The 20,639-nt window shown below is 47.7% G+C and overlaps 1 protein-coding gene across 1 annotated transcript in view; it reads right to left on the reverse strand.

Moving 5' to 3' along the window:
• The window catches only part of LOC135821315 (serine/threonine-protein kinase TAO3-like), a 36,986-nt gene extending 16,347 nt beyond the window's left edge, over window positions 1-20,639 (reverse strand). Inside the window, exons 1-14 of the mRNA XM_065334375.1 lie at window positions 20,159-20,639; window positions 17,853-17,924; window positions 17,180-17,281; window positions 14,799-14,844; window positions 14,293-14,400; window positions 14,045-14,086; window positions 13,468-13,528; window positions 13,150-13,201; window positions 9,888-9,927; window positions 8,591-8,687; window positions 8,282-8,363; window positions 6,057-6,167; window positions 5,286-5,408; window positions 4,400-4,501 (exon numbers count right to left, since the gene is read on the reverse strand). Of these exons, the coding sequence (XP_065190447.1) occupies window positions 4,400-4,501; window positions 5,286-5,408; window positions 6,057-6,167; window positions 8,282-8,363; window positions 8,591-8,687; window positions 9,888-9,927; window positions 13,150-13,201; window positions 13,468-13,528; window positions 14,045-14,086; window positions 14,293-14,400; window positions 14,799-14,844; window positions 17,180-17,281; window positions 17,853-17,924; window positions 20,159-20,296 (1,176 nt within the window). The 5' untranslated portion in view covers window positions 20,297-20,639. The remainder of the gene's footprint in view (window positions 1-4,399; window positions 4,502-5,285; window positions 5,409-6,056; window positions 6,168-8,281; window positions 8,364-8,590; window positions 8,688-9,887; window positions 9,928-13,149; window positions 13,202-13,467; window positions 13,529-14,044; window positions 14,087-14,292; window positions 14,401-14,798; window positions 14,845-17,179; window positions 17,282-17,852; window positions 17,925-20,158) is intronic.

Here is a 20,639-nt window from a genome sequence, read left to right on the forward strand (position 1 = left end):
GTGTGTGTCCTAGTAAAATCCAGATGTAATGAATTCATGACATGCTAACTCCATGCTATGTACCTGTTTTGTTGGATTCATCAGGCATAGGCCCATTGCGTAATGATGTCATGCGTACGCGACCAACCTGGAAAGTGCCGAGTTGTGGGCAGAAGCAAATCTCGGCCTTGTATTCGTAATGTCAGCTTCTGCAAGGAAAACTTTTCGTAGTCTTTTGTTTGTCGGTGATGGAGGCGCAGGCTGTGAAGCTCTCCGAGGACGATGTGCCTTGAGCATCGTTAGGTCGGAATACTGATGCCTCTCAATGCTTGGCAAGTCAACTTTCCGTGAAAGAATTGAAGCGTTGGCTAGCTTGCCGTAATGCTCGTCGATCGGGAACGAAACCTGAATTGCTGATAGTGCTAAGCTGCTGATGATGCTGTCCCTGCTGAAGTTGATGTTCCAGCTGATAGTGCTGTAGCTGCTGATAGTGCTGTCCCTGCTGAAGTTGATGACGAATGGGAGGATGATAAGGGGAGGATGACGAGGAGGATGGTGATTCAGGCACAGCCAAGTACAGCTCGTTCCGTGGAATAGACAAAGGGTTCAGCTTTTCTAGTCAGGCCACATCCAGAAGATCCAGTTCAATTCACTGCCTGTCTTTCCACAATTCTGTTTTGTACGCTGCGTCCTCCTGCCCTCTTTCCGTAAGGACAGGAAATACAACGTTCGGATATGCTGCACTGCTGGCGGTGTGCCACATGTCCCTACGGTTCTCACTGCCTACTGCACATGCCCTGCTGGTTAGCTGGTTCCTGTAACCACATAGCGGGCCTATTATATGCATTGGAGGACTTTGTGAGGCTTGGCCTGCGTGAAGAGGCAGCCAAAACTTGTACTGAGAAACTTATGCAATGGAATCATCCCCGAGCAGCAACCGTCAAGGCCAGCAGAGTAACGGAAGTCCACCTGAAGAAGGACATGTATTCAGGCAGAGATCTTGGAGAAAAGAAAAAGAGCATCCCGTTTTATGACCCAGGCCTACAAACCGCAGATTTGTCAACCCTGAGGCAGTTGCCAGGCTGCGTAATGACTTGGAGCGCGTTGAGGAGAAAGCTCTGGCAGAGGACAAATCGGGAAAGATCAAGATGTATGGCAGCTCATGTTGGCTAAAGCTACTTGAACCTTCTCCTGTCCCAAGCTCAGATGACTCGGAATGTGACGAGGGCAGCAGCAGTGAGTCAGACAATGAGCGCCAGATGGGTGAACCAGAGTCTTCTTGTGAGGCGCCTGTGCCTATGGCCGCTATTGATCCGGAATCACCTGCTGATATTTATGAACACCGTGTTGCTGTGTCCAGTGCCCGTGCAGCTGAAATTGCAAGGGAGACGAAGGGACAGTCAACTAACCTCTCCTTGTACAATGAGCGGTGACTACGAGTGACTGCAACACTTGTTAAGAGCAATGCAAGCCGACGAAGTGATGATTTCTCCACCATCATCAACAGGAAATTGGCTCCACCGCAGCATCCTACAGCGGCTATGAAGTATGGCTTAGCGCATGAACGTGTGCTGCCAAAGCCTACATCACACGTGCACAGACTTCGGATGTTCCTGTTGTCGTCGAATCCTGTGGCCTTTTCATCCATCCAACCAAACCATGGCTTAGTGCTTCGCCTGATGGTCTGTCTCGTCATGGTCAATGGCAAACTGCAGCGTGTGGTGGAGATCAAGTGTCCTTTCACCATGCGGAATGTATGTCGCTTCGTGAGTTTGCTGGACGGCGGACTTCATGCTTGACGAATGTTGATGGCAATTTGGTCCTCAAGCGAACGCACACCTACTACTACCAAGTTCAAACGCAGATGTATGTTTGCGGTGTGCAGGCTGCCGACTTTGTCATATGGTTTCCAGATGGTCTGTTTGTGGAAACTGTCGCTGTTGATCATTCCCTTGTGAAGGAGTTTCTGCCCCGACTGGAAAAATTTTATATCTCGCATTACCTTCCGGCCGTTCATGCTGCTCTAATGTGATGTTGTTCTTAATGTCAACACTGGACTTCTTTGGAACTTTCTTTTCCTAGTTACTTCACCATAGCACTGTTTGAGAACTCACAATCTTCTTTCAAAGTGATTGTTTTTCCATTCAATCATAAAAATTAATACACTGTTTGTACTCGTGGAGTACTGAACACGATTAGTAGGCGTCTGAGTACTGGCGGGGTAAAGGACTGGTTTATTGGATGTGCCAACAGGAAGCACTAGTAAAAGGATTGGCAGCTTAGAACACCGTAGGTGACGAAATACAATAATGGTCAAATAATAGGGTGTGGGGTGGTGCCAAAACAAGAAAGAACAGAGTAATCACAACGCTCTCAACACAGCAAATAGAAAGAATAATGTGCACAGTGCTAAGCTGCACCTAAATAATAAAGTTTCTGGGAACACCACCGTTATCTGTGATAATAATAAAATGTTCGCTTATTTACATAATTATGTACATTGTTAAGCAGGACAGGGCGATTTATGAATGAAGGTGTGAAAATCGTATTCACATCAAGACCATATCAGGTAGCAACCAATGTGGGTTGGTAATTGCACAAAACACACGGTGAGAAGACAGCTTGCTCAAGAATATCAAATAAATTGTTGTCAATGACACCATCCAGAAGACGATATTGCATGCTTACTTTGCCCACAACTCGGCACTTTGCCACGAAACGCGATTACATCATGTCTCCCAAATATGGGATTACGCAATGAGCTTATGTGCTCCAATGTACCATCAAAGAGTGTTGTTCTATGCCTGCAAGTGCCGTTAGACCCAGAAATATTGTATATATCACATGCTTTACTGGTCAAAAGGTTTGATTGGGGTTTCCAGTTTTTGGAATGGGCTTCTGTTTTTTCGCCCTCCCGCGTACCTTTTCGCGAAAAAAGGACGTTAAACAATGAATTAACAAAGGGTGGCCTTACGACCAACTAGCAAACGCCATGGCTCTGGATGCTGACAGCAAACAGTTGAAATAAATGCAAGGCTGCTTTGAGCTTGTAGCAACCAGGTAGTAGTACAGTTACAGTTGAACTACTATCTAGTTGCAACGTTGAGATTCAGTATTGATACCATTGTAGTTGCAAGCAAGTTACTACAACAATTGCAGTACAATAGTCGTGTAGTTTTTTGAAAATGGTGATCATCTTCATCTTCTTCCCGGTGCGCATGTACGCATATTATTTGAATCTGTGCGTGCTCCAAGCCAACTCACCTCTGCTCAAATTGACGGCGATTTATTTCGCGATTTTAGGTCGATCGCCACGGAAAACCACACCAAACGTTGACAAAACTCCACGTTTTTCACTGAAGACGCATTGGATGTCCTAATAAAACGGATGGAAAACCTCGTAATGGCTGACGAAGAAGAAGAAATTTGTCGAACTTCCAAGGCGCACTGCAAAAGGAGAGCAAGAGTTTCGCCAGGGAAAGTAGGCAGGTCGGATTCAGTGATGCTTTTGCTGTCGATTGATGTCAGTTCCAGGTGTTCGATTTGTAAGTGCAACAGGGGACTCACTTTCGCACCACTGGCTGATGGACTATCAGTGCATGGGGCTACATTCGGATAATTAGAAGTTAGGGCCTGGCAATTTGAGGTTCAAATTAAAGGGAGTCTACCTGTATACGCAGATAACACATACAGTCAACTTCGCTAATAACGACTTCGGATATAACGACAATTCGCGAATAACGACAGCATTTCCATGCCCAGAGCAAAGTCCCTTCCAACTGTAATACATATAATAAGACTTCGGATATAACGACACTTCGCGAATAAGGACACTTTTTTGATGCCCCGCCGAATGTCGTTATAAGCGAAGTTGACTGTATACCACACTGCTTTACTTACTTCAGTGTCTGGAGATACGTGGATTTTGTAGAGAGAAAAAAACCCTATGTACAGAAAATCCTGTCAAGGCGACCACCTGTCCCAGAAGATCACTGCAACCAGGACCAAGAATGCTATTTCCAGTCAAATGACCCTGGATAAGGAGACCAAATGGTAACGGAGACCACGTTTTGAATGTCCGTTGAGCGGTCGTCTTAGACAGGTTTCACCAAGAGTACATGAAAACCAGAGTGTGCAGCTTGGGGCCTTTTCTGCTATGGGTGTCTGTCACGACGGAATTCCGTGATTACATCATGTTTGGCGCAGATCTGCGGCGGGAAATGGCGTAGTGCGTACAACTGAGCTGCAGTTGTGCAGAAAGAGACCTGCTTGAATCACTAAAATGATGTAATCACGGAATTCCGCCGTGACAGCCACCCATCCGAGCTGCACACTCTGGTTTTCATGTACTCTTGGTTTCACTGTACCATGCACCATGTATACGCCCCGTTGCAAGAGAAGCACGCAAATCTGCACATACCAGTCTAGAGTCACCAGCAGCATCGTGATGGCCCGACGTCGAGATGTTATCACAGCTTTGCTCATCCATGTCACTGTCCATCTTCTCCGCAGTACTGCTCACCTGTAAGCATAAGAACAAACAGCCCAGAACCGTAACCACTACTGCTGTAGGGTACTCGTATGTGCACGCCGGCTCGACTATATAAAATAGTTCTACTAGTTGAGCACTCTCACGTGGGGCATTGCGCTTGCTGTTTGCGCTACGCAGAGCTCACAGACTTGTCAGTTTGAGCACTTTGGCAAAGTACGTTCGCGCCTGGTTTAAACCTGGCCGTGGATTTTTTCACTGCTATCAAGTTCGGCCACAATTTTTTATGTGATGTGCTGGCAAGTCCACAAAGGACGAAACAGTTCTGTCCGCAGATTGAGTAGTTCTACAGTTGTGGCAAGTGAAATCCGACACTTGCCATAGGGGACAGCGCCTCAAATGGACATCAATGATGTAATGCACTGCACCTAATTTGTACTATAGAGCCGTATGCATCCCAAACAGATCGAAAGGTCACAGCGTAGATACACACAGTTCACAAATATGGTACACATAATGAGTATTAACTGGTTTGAGGGAAATCCAATTCCCATTCATTTTTGCCAGCACCTTTTGAACCTTGACTGTGATGAGTACGAATTCTGTCATCAGACAGATAAAGTTGTATGTAACACATGTACTGTACGTATGCAGGGCTGCAGGATGCACGGTGCAGTCCCTTATGCCAAGTGTCGGATTTCACTTGCAACAACTGTACATGAGATTGGCCTAGGCAAGGACTCTGCGCCTCAGTTCAAAACGGGGGGGGGGGGGGGGGTCCCTCACCAGACAGTAGCGTATGCTGAAATATGCTCACCTCCGTGTCGGCATCGGACGTCTGAGACTCTCGGTCCGCAGTCTGTCGCTCGTCCAGAGCTAAATGGCTGACGGTGACGTCGAGTAGGTCCAGGTCGCTGTCTTCACCGTCCGCCATCAGTACCTGTCAGCGAAGTGTGCGTGAAAACACACACAAGATAATAATTAAGTCAATGCACCGTCCGAAACAGACGTCCAGGTAGACGCACAAGAACACAGGAACACGCAAGTGACCAAACAAGCCCCCCCCCCCCCCCCCCCCCCGGACACCCACCCATATACTAGTACATGTACACCCACACACACACACCCATTCAGACTCACCCACCCGCACAGACACACACACACAGAACACACACAGAGGCAAGAAGTCAGGAAGCACAGGTGCAAGTGCGGTAGGTAGTTTACGAGCAGCCATGCCGTGGACAACCGGACACAAACACGTCGGCTGGACCGTGAGGAGAGGGAAAGGAATCAGAATGCACAAATGAGAGAGAGCTTGGCGGAAACAAAGCTACCAGAACAGCCCACATCCTTGTCCCCAGGCAGCATGCACAATGCAATGCCATGGGCCCATTGCACAATGACATAATTCGTACCTTATTCCTTAACCATAAACAACACCCCACAGGCACAGCCACCTGGGCATGGTCGTGTGGGGGTGTTGCACAGTGCATTCCTGACCCTAGCGGACTCATTACGGCAATGCGCAATCGGCGTATGCCAAACGGGATTAGATCAGTAAGACAGATCCCCACAAGCGTCATCCTACCTTCTTCATCTTGCGGTAGTTGAGATTATCCAGCTTGCGCACGGCTCGCTTCGTTCTTGAGATCATCCCCAGTATGCTTTTGGGCATATCAGTGCGATCCAAAAACCGATGCTGCAAAGAGTGGACACACACACACAACAAGTACACAGACATACTGCTTACAAAGAGAAACTAAATTCAGGCTCTATTGATTACGAGACACGTATAAAGAGATCTACATTGTAGCGTCAGAGCTAGAGATAAATAAATACATAGACAGGCAGACAGACCCAGACAGACCCAGAGAGAGAGAGAGAGAGAGAGAGAGAGAGAGAGAGAGAGAGAGAGAGAGAGAGAGAGAGAGAGAGAGAGAGAGAGAGAGAGAGAGAGAGAGAGAGAGAGAGAGAGAGAGAGAGAGAGACAGAGAGAGAAAGAGAGAGAGAGAGAGAGAGAGAGAGAGAGAGAGAGAGAGAGAGAGAGAGAGAGAGAGAGAGAGAGAGAGAGAGAGAGAGAGAGAGTAAGTTACATTTATAAAGACAGGTAAGTCTAACAAATGAGGACTGAGACCTCTACAACAGGGTTTTTACGCCTGAAAGCAGGTGCATGATTTAACAAGCAGGTTGTCAGTCTAGATTTTATGCGCAGATGGAGAAAAAGCGCAGAATTTTTGTAATGAGATGAAAAGCAGAAATAATAAGAAATAATAAGAAAAGATGAAATGAAAGCCTGCTCACAACCCCGCCCAGCCTTGCGAACTGGGTATGGTGGATTAAGAACCCGGTTCAACGCTCGAGCAAGCGCTCTCCACTCAAGGTGTTCACAGCAACTGATAGGAACTCATATGGGGAAATTATAGAAAAGAAATAATAAGATAAAGAGAATAAATTTCAACGCACCTCAATAAACGGAGCCCCACATACAGTACCTCAGAAAAGTGGATCTTCCGACCAGTGTTTTTGTTGACGTCGCAACCAGATGATGTAGCTGCTTCGCAGAGACGTCTTACTGCACAAATTACAAATAAATTTTATTCTTCGATTAGAAAACCCAAGCGCTTTCAGAGCCCTCCGAAGAGAGTCCGGGATGAAACCACGCACACCTACCTCAACCGAAAAAGAAACGACCTGCCACCCGTTTGCTCGGCATTGATCGGCCAGATCCGCATACCGCCTGTCCTTCCGCGAGTTACTGACACTGAATCTGTCCTCAGCACAAACTGTCAACTCCATCCAGAATACAATCCTACGACTCGTAGAGTACAGAACTACATCTGGTCTTAGGGTGGTAAGTGCAACACAGCTAGGGAAAGAAATCTTTGCACTAACTGAGTCGACAAGAAGTTTCCAGTCTGAGGCCGCTGACAGGAGATCAGTCGTAACCAACTTCCGTCTGGGCTGAACGCGAACTGGCTTCTCTCCCGCCTTGCAAAACGAGATGAAGTCAAGTTCATTTGAATTTTCGGTTTGTACGGTGTTTGCAGCAGTGCGGATTCGAATCTCCTCACGCATGTTCCTGACGATGACCCCGAGTACGTTGTCGTGCCTCCAGGTGTAACGTCCCTGGTCCAGCGCTACGCGACAAGCGCCAAGCACGTGGCGTGTAGTACAGGCCCAGGCACGGCACAAACTACAGTACGGATCCACTACGGTGTTTCCCCAACGGCGTAGGTTCGTCGGAGAAGGTAGCACGTCGAGGGTTGATGCGAGAAGAAATTTCAAATCCTTACCAGTACCACCGTACAAAAGGGATTTCCACGAGAGGTCCTGCCACATCACCGATGTCCACTCCAACCACTTGCCTTGCACCTGAAGAGTCTTCAGCCTCAAAATCTGCTCCTGCGCGTTGATCTCCTCAAATGTTTGAAGGAGATCCTTCCTCGGGGGTTTGGAATGCTGCTTCGGAGCACGAGCACCCAACCCTGCACGATGACTTGAAGATGACGGTGGACGGAGAGTCCCTGAACCTACTGATGCCTCTGCACACTCCAGCTCTATTGTCGCCGCATATCGCTTTGTCAGCTTCGCATCCTTACTCCGACGCAGAGTGTACAGCGCCCTCGATCGAGAGAGAGAGAGAGAGAGAGAGAGAGAGAGAGAGAGAGAGAGAGAGAGAGAGAGCGAGAGAGAGAGCGAGAGAGAGAGAGAGAGAGAGAGAGAGAGAGAGCGAGAGCGAGAGAGAGAGAGAGAGAGAGAGAGAGAGAGAGCGAGAAAGTGTGTGTGTGAGAGAGAGAGAGAGACCGAATGTACCTGCATAAGATGAGAAGATGACGGCCGGTTTTCTGGCTCCTTGTGGAGTGCTTGGGCAACAAAGTCGACAAATGTTGATGACCTGCATTATGCGAAGATAAGCGACACAGCACATGTCAGTGTCTATGCGGATTAGGAATGACACCCACACCCATACATGCACACACCAACGTATGCTCCCCCCCCCCCCCCCCCCTCTCTGTCTCTCTCTTTCGAATGCACACTTGCTACACAAACACACATGCGTGCAAATAGGGCAGTTTGCATCGCCCACCCACCCACCGACCACGCCGGGGCAGAATCACTCACCACTCATGTGCATCCTTCAGCGTCGGTGGTTCGTTCTGCGCTATGTGGTAGAGCGCAGACATGGCATTCATGTTGAACAACGGCGGTTTGCGTTCAGCTGTGCCGGAAAACACAGGGTAACACACAGAGGGTCAAAAGAGCCCCGTTGCAATCAACTAACAAAATCGAATAAGTTTAGAATGTGCTCGCCCCCAGATAGAGTACAGTCGTCCCTCTCTAATCCGGCACTTGTTTATCCAGCACCCTTGCAAACCAGCACACTTTCTGGCAAAACGGATTTTTTCAGTTCATTTTCTACGCTTTAATCCGGCACTTGAATTCCGCCTCCAGCAGCGATTTTCTGCAACAAATCACTCAAACTGTACATAATTCGATTTTCTAATCCAGCAGTTGTACATCGCAGACTGTCAGGGACCATTGTAACATACACAACACATGCAACATACACTTGGGAATATCCTATGCTAGTGCATAAGATATTCTCAAGCGTATGTTATAGACATGCATTCCACAAAGTACTTGGTTTGACACAGAAAATCGCTACGTTTTGACGTACGACACAAACATGTATGATAACATGTGGGCCGGGTTGGAGGGCAGGATTTGATAATCCAGCAGAAAATGCCGTTGCAAAGGGTGCCGGATTAGAGAGCGACGACTGTAGTAACAAAGAGTATGTGAAACCAAGAGTACATACGAGTGTGCAACTCCCAAATACACTGCTGTCCCGACAGAATTTCAAGTTGACATCATTATTTATGATGCAATGCTCCTTGCACCAGTGATTTTCAGCATGTGTACGGGCGTCAACGCATCACACGTTTTTCTTTGCAATAATTTGTACAGGATCAGATAGGCTTTGGTCCACCACAGGTTCCGGATTCGTCTGATAATCCGTGTACAGTGCGCATTGCATCATAAAATGACGTCGACTTGAAATTCTGTCGGGACAGCACCCATAGTCGAGTTGCACACTCTTGGGGGTTGTGTTCTCTTTGATGAAACCCAGAACGTGCAGCTTCTGACTTTTTCTGCATGGGTGTGCGTCACGGCGAAATTCCGCGATTACATCACATCTGGTGCAGATCTGAGGCGGGAAGTGGCGTAGTGCGTACAGCTGAGCTGCAGTTGTGCGGAAAGAGACCTGCTTGTATGCACTACATCACTAAAATGATGTATTCGATGAATTTCGTCGTGACAGCAACCCATCAGAGCTGCACACTCTGGATTTCATGTACTCTGGGTAGTGAGTAGGAAACAGAAACACTGGGAAACAGTGCTTGCACTGCAAACTCACCCAGCTCGATACACGTGATACCAAGAGACCAGATATCCACCTATCAGAGGCAACAACAAAGAGATGGACGAATAGACCATGCACACAAACACACACACACACAACAGAAAAGACAAAAATAATATGAGTGACAAATGAAGAGGAAAGGGCTAGAACTGGTCAACAAGAAAGGCACCTGAACGGCAGGAAGACGATCAAAACTAGTTCTGCACTCCACATCAGCCCAACTCAAACTGGCCTTGGAAGGGAGTTCGACCACCCCTCCCCCCCCCCCCCCCGCATTGCGCGACTATCAACAGTTCTTACATGTTAACTTCTGCCCTAAACAGCTGAGTAACAGCAAGCCAATGGCCGCAGCATAGGCATCAGCAGCAGTACTACACCGTTTGAAGTCTCACGACAACCATGCAAGAACGGGTGAGCGTGTACACAGGCACAGAACCATCCCCCCCCCCCCCTCCCCCACAAACAAAACCTGCATGTCAAACAATAACAAATTTCGTGATGGACTGATGGACTGCACAGAAGTTAGCCAGCGGAGAAAGGCGAGAAATTCCCTAGCTGGAACATCATCATATCAACTCATGAGCAGGTCAAACGACTGTAAAACCAGAGCAAGAGAAAACTTGCACAGCGCAAGTGCACGCCAACAACACACTCTTGGTTTCAAACCTTGATATAGTGCCCCTCCGACAGCAATACCCGACAAGAACCGAGGGCAAGCTTTTAACCTTAATTTGGCCGTCACAAGAATTCAGCGTGTTCTTGCAGTTTTTTTCTTTTGTTTCGGCTTGTATTGGACCAATTAAGCATGTTTATAAGTTTGAACTGAATATGTCCATGCGTTATGGAAATATTTATATGTTCCCAAAAGGGAACGTTGGCCGGATCGCGTACCAAAATGACCATGGTTTTTATGAAGGGAAGATGCAATATGATATAATGGATTATGTTGTCTTCTAAGTGTTTGTGGAGCAATGCAAACATGAACAAGCAGTAATGGAGAAGAAAAAAATATGTAATAGTCGTCAAAGAGTGTCCAGCAATGTTTCTTAGTGTTTTCGGCTGCTAACGTTCGCGTCTCGTATACACCGTGGCATTCGATCCTCGATCGAAATGCAGTCGAACTCCACACTTAGAACAGTAACATATCGTGGTTTGTCTGCACCATTTACAACGACATTGTGTTGTCCACATTGTTGTTGTCAAACGCGCTTGTATTGCACATCAACAGCAAGACACTGGTGCTTCTGGGCGGGGTCGGCTATAGTAAAATAGGACGGCGATCTCGGGATGAGCCTGGATGTAGGACATTGGCTTGGGGCTCACCGCTGCTTGAAAAATTGGCACTCTCAGATCAGTTGTAAGAATGTGGAGCCAGACAAAAAGAATTACAAGGAATATCTCAAGATTGTCGGTCTCCGAGCTAATGTTGGCCTTGTCCGTATCGCGGGTATCGCGCAGTATTTACTCGTCAAATAGTGTTTAGAGATGTACAGGGTGTGTATATCTCGCGATTGGCAAGTGGGTGATGCTGTAGTGATCTCATGGTGTTCGTGAAGGGATTTGTCCAGTTCAATTTCAGGACCCCTATCGTAAACACCAGTCTATTTCACCCAACGCGTTGCTCCAGCGGGTTGGCGTTTTTTTGCGGTCGTACTCACTATCAACAGGAAAGGCACCAACATCATTATCCTCTCCATTCGTCAACTGGTAGTTGTCTAGGTCCATATCTCTTGCAAGTTCGATGAAACCCTTATCATCCGTTGAATCATCTGATTACTACTCTATTTCATCGTCCACGTTCAGATCAACGAGAAGTGGTGAGCACACATGCTCTTTCCCTGGGCACAGCAAATTCACTGCATCAGAATCACGGAATCATTAGCACCATGCAGTTGTGAATTTGCAGTGCTCAGAGAAGGAGCAAGTGTGCTCACCACTTTGTTTCGAGTTCCTGAGCTGCAGGATGCCTTACTCCTATAGCGCTTACGTTCAGATTGCCAGTAATCGGTGGCGCTAGGAATAAGTCTTGAAGTGTGTTGGAGTTCTCAACAATGTCCTTAGCTTTCATTGGAATCACTTTTGAGTCCCTTTCCAGAAAGGACTTTGCTACTGTAAACCTTTCCCTCTGTCGTACCACATTACAGCTAAAGCGATATTTTCTGACAAAAATGCAACCGCGCGGAGGAAAAGATCATCGAAAGTCCAGGAGAACGCCATAAAGCATCCATACTTTGCTGAATAGTGTTCAAGTGAATCTTGTTACACAAAAGAAAACATACTTCAGAAGTATACTCCTTTGGAGACTGTTTAGCAATCTTTACTTTGGCAAATGTCAGCCTCGCACAGCATTGCTGTATTCAGCATGCTAGTGAATCACAAATATATGACCAAATTTGGTTACCATGGAGATGGTCCAATCACCATCAAAACATCAAAAAGGCTCCATCAGTTATATATCTACATTTACGGATGTTACAAACAAGGATATGCGCTAGATATACTGGTTCCTGAAATCAGGTGAAAATGAGGTTTATCTGGGCCTCGGATCTGGCCAACGTTCCCTTTTGGGAACATCGAAGAAAGACGGCGGGGTTCTATGTGCCATGATCAAATTTCCGGTGAATCTTCAGGCCAGTTGGCTGGCCATACTAGCAGAGTACACTTCTTACGTGTGGATTACTCTGAGAAAGACTGTTTTTCACACCAGAATTCTCAATTTCTGAAGTACGGCCGAATACCGAAAATTCACGACATTTCGCGTTATATACCGATACTTGAAAAATTCAAAAGCCTGACAAATATTCCAAGATTCATGATCATCAGCCTTCTAGATATGCATATAAACAGAAAATGCGGAGGAAAAATGAATTTCCCTTGACCAAATCGCATGCGGAAAGAAATGTTCCCTTTTGGGAACATTGGCCTGATTAAGGTTAAAGAAGCACCGAACGAGTCGGCAGCAGCAGCACCACCACCAGCAGCAGCAGCAGCAGCAGCAGCAGCAGCAGCAGCAACAACAGCACTATCACCAGCACTATCACCATCAGCAGCAGCACATGCAGCAGGCTACAATGGAAGTAATCAACAGCGTTCCTGAGAGTGGTACATGTACCCGAGATGGCAAGCAACAGCAATGCTGCTCTTGTTGTTGTTGTTGTTGTTTGTTTGTTTGTTTATTTAGAGTCGAAGAACAAACAGGCAAATTTGCCTAATTACATGATATCGACTAAAGGCTTTTTAAAAGCTCTGAACTCACATTGCCCGTATACTGGCCCTCGTCCATGGCAAGGATTACTTCTGGTGCCATCCTGTAACAGAGTGGTACGCATAGTGGAGAAACAATGACACGAGTCCGCGCAGAACAAACAAGGGTAGGCGCATGTATCCAAACAAGTCCACTCAGAATGCCGCCGGTGAACCAATCATACCTACTAATACACACGCATACGTACACACGCACACGCACACAAACAGACACAAGCAAACACACATATCACACACAGACACACCAGCAGCACACACCAGCAGCAGCACCACACACACCAGCAGCACACGCATACACCAGCAGTCTCACCAGTAAGGAGTCCCCACGAAGGAATTCGCTGGCGAAACGAAGGACGCTGAGCCAAAGTCAGCTACACGCAACAGACATCAAAATACACAGGTAAGAATGCATTGCTTACACAATGTCTGAAACGATCGTAAGTTTTTCGAATACTGCTCCTGATACTCTCCTGCCTGAAGATTGATTTCCAGTAATCGATAGAACTATTAGTGAATGGCGTAAGATTAGCCCACAAAAGCTTTCCTATTTGCTCAAAGTTATCCATTCAGCATATCAAGACATCGGCGGGCGGGAGTAAACCGGATAAATAGCCACTCTGGATACAGCTGAACCCCAAAGATCCAAATACGTGTACATCGCAAAACGTGTAATAGTCGAATGTGATGGAAAATCGCAAAACAAATTTTGCACCCCAGGTTTCAGTCCTGGTGGTGCTAGTGAATTTTTCTGCCGTTCTTTTCTCTCTCTTTTCATTCCCACCAACAATTGACCATGCCGAAACTATTAGGGAATTGGTCAGAAATTAAGTGCATGAGCCTTCCGCGAAATAAATACTCCCCACGGTCCGAGGTCTGGGTGTACATACCTAACTTGACTCGGCCAGTATCGGTTAGAAGAATGTTGCCCGCTGTAGTTGACAGCAGTGCAAACAGAGGAAACACAATGATACAAGACAATAAGGAATATGCGAGGGAGAGAGAGAGAGAGAGAGAGAGAGAGAGAGAGAGAGAGAGAGAGAGAGAGAGAGAGAGAGAGAGAGAGAGAGAGAGAGAGAGAGAGAGAGAGAGAGAGAGGCAAGAGGTGAGCATGAGAAAGCAAGCTGGCAACACCTACCTTTGATATCGCGATGGATCCGGTCATGTCCGTGAAGGTAGAGAAGTCCTTGGAGCGCACCGTGGCACACGGCACTGATCTCGTCTTCCTCCAACGGTGCTTTGTGCACTGCATCGTTAGCAATTACACAACAGGACACAGAAAAAGAGGGAAAGTATGCGTCAGTAGTGTCACATCACAAGATCCCAACCACTGCAGAGACCACGCTCTCCACCACAACTCTGGCGTTTCAATACTCTTGCTATGTGCAATGACAGAAAGAGCAGAAGTCGTTCCTTGTGTGTGTGTGTGTGTGTGTGTGTGTGTGTGAGTGCGTGTGTGGTCAATTCATCAGCCTTGCAAGCTGTTGAATGGTGTAATCCCAGCACAAGTTGCTATGTCTAAGACATAGCTGTTTGCTATCATCGCTTCTGCGATGGGCAGGTCTGAGATGAGGTGAGGTGAGTGTGTGCGTACGTGTGTGTGTGCGTATGTGTGTATGCGCATTCTACATTCTATTCTCTCACCTTCGATAATGTCCGACGCTGATCCAATACAGTACTCCATGACCAGCTGCAGGAAAAAGAAGAAGACAGGATCGACAAGGCAACAACAAGACAAGCAAAACCATGAGGAGACAAGGACGAACAGCTCATAGCTGGATTGGTGGAAATCGACTAGTCACCAAACACAGTCATGCTGCTGGAGTACCTACTACAGTCGTCCCTCTCTAACCCCCACCTTTTGCAACGGAATTTTCTGCTGGATAAACAAGGGTGCTGGATTATCAAATCCTGCCCTCCAACCCGGCCCACCTGTTAACATACATGTTTGTGTCGTACGTCAAAACGCAGGGATTTTCTGTGTCAATCCAAGTACTTTGTGGAATGCATGTCTTCAACATGCACTTGGGAATATCCTATGCACTGGCATAGGATATTCCCAAGTGTATGTTACATGTGTTGCGTATGTTACAATGCTCCCTGACGGTATGCGATGTACAACTGCTGGACTAGAACATCGAATTATATACAGTTTGAGTGATTTGTCGCAGAAAATCGCTGCTGGAGGCGGAATTCAAGTGTTAAAGCGTAGAAATTATACTAAAAAAATCCGTTTTGCCAGAAAGCAGGCACGTGCACCCCCCCCAAAAAATTTTCAATCTGGGTAATTGCAATTGTAATGTATGCAAATATGCTCTAAAATTCAAGAAAGGTTGCAAACAAATTGCAGAAAATTGCCGGGGGGGGGGGGCTCCCCTCGGCTCCCGTGCACCCCCCTAGTTGGGGGGGGGGGGGGGGCGAGCACGCCCCTGGAAAGTGTGCTGGTTTGCAAGGGTGCTGGATAAACAAGTGCCGGATTAGAGAGGGACGACTGTATTAAGGGGTCGAGGGGAAAGTCTTTAGTCGTCCCTGAAACGAACATCATTCATTGGGGGGGGGGGGGGGGGAGGGGGAGCGAGCCAAAATCGCAAGTCGCCCGCCACTGTACGTACATTGTACATGCGTGTGATTTTCGTTGTCCGGCATAGCAAGCTGCGTTCGTTTCAGAGGGAGGGGAAGGGGTCCGAGTACGAAATGAACAATGTTCGTTTCAGGGATGACAAAAAAACTTTTGCGATAACCCCTGCCTACCCAGCTGTGCAAGACACATTGTGAATTTCACAAAGAGAGACCAAAGAGAAATTCTTCAGCGGCCTAAAATGGAGAGAGACACTAGTAGAAAGAAGATAACTTTCGATGTACGTTTTCTGGAAACCAGGGAGCCTTAGCGAACATGGAGACGACATTACATCATAGTAACCAAAATGATGTGTTTACAGTGGTGTCGGGTGCCAAAGAACTTGGGGGGGGGGGGGGGGGGGGGTCGGCCGCCTAGCCTACAGTCCATTCATCGGAAACTGTCCCACTGGCTTTTGAAAGTCGGATTTGGGCCGAATTGAGGATCAAAAACCCACTTTAAATCTCAAAAATCTGGGTTTGGGATCTGCTTCTCCATGCATTTTGCCATGGCCTACCTGTCCTAATTTTGTAAAACCTGGCTGAATTTCTATTTCCCTGTTCTTGGACTTTTCTGGCCTCAAATGGGGCAAGGAGTAATTGCACGGGTCACACAATGCAGGATGTACTGTTGTTTTCACGATATCTACAACTATGTGTGGGAGACACCAACAAGTTAGGGTGCCAGTTTCCAATGAATGTGAATGGACTGTAGAGCGTTCTTGTTGTATTACAGTCTATGCACAGTTGAGTCACCGTGTATACATTGGCATGCTGGGTTAAATCCTAGCCTGTTCGTTCTTCGGAGTTCTGTTCTTCGGCACAGGGCAGTACTGTAACCAAGGGTTAGACGTTCTAAGCGATCAGTTGTCTGTGCAACTGGCAACCGCGATCGCCGCATCGGCATACTGAGTGCGTTCGACTCTGCCTGCGATTCGATTTTGAATCCATTCATGAACCGCCCCTGGCTATTCTCATCACCCGATGTGAATAGGATGAATCGATTACAAACCGATTCCATTGCTTATGGCATGAAATCGAACGGCGAGATTCCTTTCATGAATCGATTCAAGGCAGTATTCGAACACATCCACCAAGCCCTAGAGCAGCCCAGACCAGACCGGAGGCGATAATCTGATGATATACCAGAAGCAATAGCAACTTGTGCTGGGATTGCACTATTCAGATTGCAAGGCTGATGAATTCACTGCCACTATCCAGCCTGGTCTACACCACATAGCTATTCGAAGTTTCCATGTGCTCACATACGGCACGTATAAATCGTCCCCGCCCCAAGGGCTATCGCAATGGGCAGGCCGAGAGCGAAACCCACATGGCTAAGCGTTACAGTCTCCCATGCCGTTACCCTGTGCCCTACTACGACTCCCTGATGAACACCGGCAGCTTACCCAGGCATGGCACTCCTTGATGAAGCAGCCCTTGTAAAGAACAATGTGATCGTGCGCACACTCGCGTAAGAACTTCACCTCCTTTACGATGTCTTGCCATTTCTGCACACACGCATGCACGCACGCGAGCAAGCACGCAGACACACACAAACATGCACATGCACATACACACACACACACACACTCACACACACACACACAAATCCAACACCAACAGCAACATTTAGTTGCTAAAGTCACTGGACACAGCAGTAGCAACAACAACAACAACAACAACAACAACAACAACAACAACAACAACAACAACAACAACAACAACAACAACAATAGCAGTAGCACCAAAAAGTGAAATGACAACCCCATCCACCTGCAGAAAGAAGTATGCCGCCACCAGCAGTACTGGTGAGATCCAAGTCATCAAAACGTGGACTCCTGTTGAGGCATGTGCATCCCACCACCCACCCAACACCCCACCCCCCTCACACACGCGTGCACACACACACGGTTGCACTTGCCGACTGCCATAAACTGGTCACACGGGTCTCCCCGGGGGAGAGGGGAGAGAGATTGAAAAGGAATCTCGGAAAGACGACTCAATTCGCTATGAACCCCACAGAGACGCGGAGTAGGTAAGACGCAGAAACGCACAACAAAAAGCAGCTGTACAACTCACCTCTTGTGCCTGCTTGCCACTGTATGCCATCTTCTTGATGGCCACCACCTCGCTGGTGACATTGTCACGCGCCTACGTGAGGACGACAGTGTGCACGGGCGACAGCATAGCCACGTGCAAACACACACACACATACACACATATGAACAAACACATGCATGAACGGGCACGCACACCCACACGAACACGACACACACAAACACACGACAAACACATGACAAACACACGACAAACACACACACACACACTTGTACTTGTACTTGTTGCTCACTGCCAAAACTGGTCACGTGGGTCTCCCCGGGAGAGGGGAGAGAGACTCAAAAGGAATCTTGGAAAGATGACTCAATTGGCAATTGAACCGCCCAACGGACGACACCCCCTGAAATCCCCAAAACTCTGGGTGGACTTGAAAATGATCCCACTTATGGGCTCACCACACCTCAGTAAGTGGGTGAGGACAAGGTGCAGAAAAAGGATTGACGGCATCAGGGTATCCGTCCTGGGATCCAACTGCATGTACCCCTGCCCCCAGTGAAGGTAATACTTGCTACTAGTGTGGGTGGCTAAATCAGAGTGGATCTGATACAAGCTTCACTAGCACCATGATTACACAAGAGTTAATCTAGCCAGAAGTAGTCCATGATTAACAGGTATGTATACTTCAAATAGAAAGTATATGAACCCTGAAACCAACAAAGGTGGTAGGTACAACATTACACCTTCAAGCAGCCGAGCCCGTTGGCAACAGACCCAACACTATCCGGCATAAGTGTACCCACCAACCGAACTAGCCGACACACACACACACACACATTAGCGCTGCAACACGTCTCCCAAGTCCCATACGCTTACACATGTGCACTGGGCGTCTTCACACCATTTCGTCTACGTTGCACCAAACATACCGAACCCGCCAGCGTGTGAACCTACTGATATGTGCTAGTCGGGACTCATTTCCACAAGCTACATCATATCTCATGATGCAACCAGTGCAGCGGATGTATCCAAGATATGAGAGGTTCATCGGGCACAATAGAGAAGTTCAGATGCACGTTATTTCCGTCGAATTTGGCGTAAACTCCAAATTTTGACGTGAGCTGCAGGTCACTCGCGTTGTTTTTCAACGCGCGAGCCGAATAACGCGAGCTGAACTTTCGCGTCGTGTCAGAAATAACGTGCATCTTAACCTCTCTAATGTCACCATGGGTAAGGCAATGTGCATTGCATTAAGAATAATGACGTGATTCTGACAAACGAGACGTGGCGGAGGTTCGACGACGGGGAGTTGAAACATGCAGGGGGGGGGGGGGGGGTGACGCACTCTCGACTGCACCCAGCGGCAGACACAGAGAGACACTGGCCGTCAGCCGGATTACGCACCCAACTCACTCACGCACAGATACTATATGCTGTATCATACGCGCGCACATACACACACACACGCACACGTGTGAGCGCGCTCGTACCGTCAACGACAAAGAGAACGACTGCGCCAATATACTAGAACTCTCCTCCGCATCAGGTCGCAAGCATACTTCTACCAAAGGTGAAACAATTTTTTTCCGACACGCACATTCAATTTCTTCTCGCATCCTACTTGATCTCATACAAGAAGTGCAAGTCGTGCATAGTGGCCACAGTCCTTATGTCTGAATGCGTGCAGTGTTCTGCGGACCCCATTCCCATTCATCACTGCCATTTCCTGCTCGCACTCGCCATGCACGCCGAAATTGTTGAGTACTGGTGCATGTGAAAAAAAACTGCATGTGGTGAGTGAAAAATCTCTCCGATTGACGTTGAACAGAGCACAGCGGTGGAATGGCGCTCCAGCCACTGACCCGGCTCAATGAGTATTCGGCGAGGCCCTCTGGCACACCGTCCACGATGCGCAGCGATCCGACATGGGCCAGGCCACCGCGCGGCATGGCACATTCGATCGGTGAGAAAAAAACTCAACAAAGAATGAACTAACTTCCTGACCAACAAATTATATTCCACATGCCATGCCGGCTCGATTCTGCAGCTTCAAAGAAGGTCAGGCAGGATCATGGTATCTCTCGGGCCCAGAACAATATCACAGTTGGTCCAAACAAAGTCAGTTTACGACACGGGATATGTTTTTATGGCATATTTCCTCTTCCACAAAACGTCCGAGCGTCAAAACAGGTCACATAAAAATAAACTGAAAATTAGACTTGGAGCACAAAAACACGCCGGTTCCATTGGCTGTCCACTGCAAAGAGGAACTTCTCATGTACACAAGAATAATGCCATGCAAGCACGGCAGGACACCAGGCAATACTCACGTAATAAACAGACCCGAAGCCGCCATGGCCAATTTCCCTGAAGTCAGCATAGACAACTTCTGGATCCTTGGGATTGAAAAAACCCCGAATGGCCGGGTCGTTGAAGGGATCGATCTTGCTTGCAGCGCCTCTCACCATGCTGCCGTGCCGACGTGAAGTCCACGCTCGACAAGATAAACCTTATGTGATCTCAATCATAAGGAACTGGCTGAGAGAATCCTCGCGACAACGACAAGGCCCAACAGGGAGGATGGTTGCACTTATGCGAAATTATTTCACTGTTCGCCAGTTGCAAGGCTTGATCTCTTGCTCTCGTCCTCACTCTGCCACAGCCCAGCATGAGCTGGGTCTTTCCACGGGGTAGCACAATACTTCAGTACCATCTAGTTTCGACTCATGGCCGTTGGAAATCAATTCGTTCGTGTCCTTGTCCTTTCCACTGACACCAGCACACAGAAACCGAAGAATCTTCAGAGCAGTT

The sequence above is a fragment of the Sycon ciliatum genome, chromosome 7 (genome assembly GCF_964019385.1).
Source record: "Sycon ciliatum chromosome 7, ocSycCili1.1, whole genome shotgun sequence".
Taxonomy (NCBI): domain Eukaryota; kingdom Metazoa; phylum Porifera; class Calcarea; order Leucosolenida; family Sycettidae; genus Sycon; species Sycon ciliatum.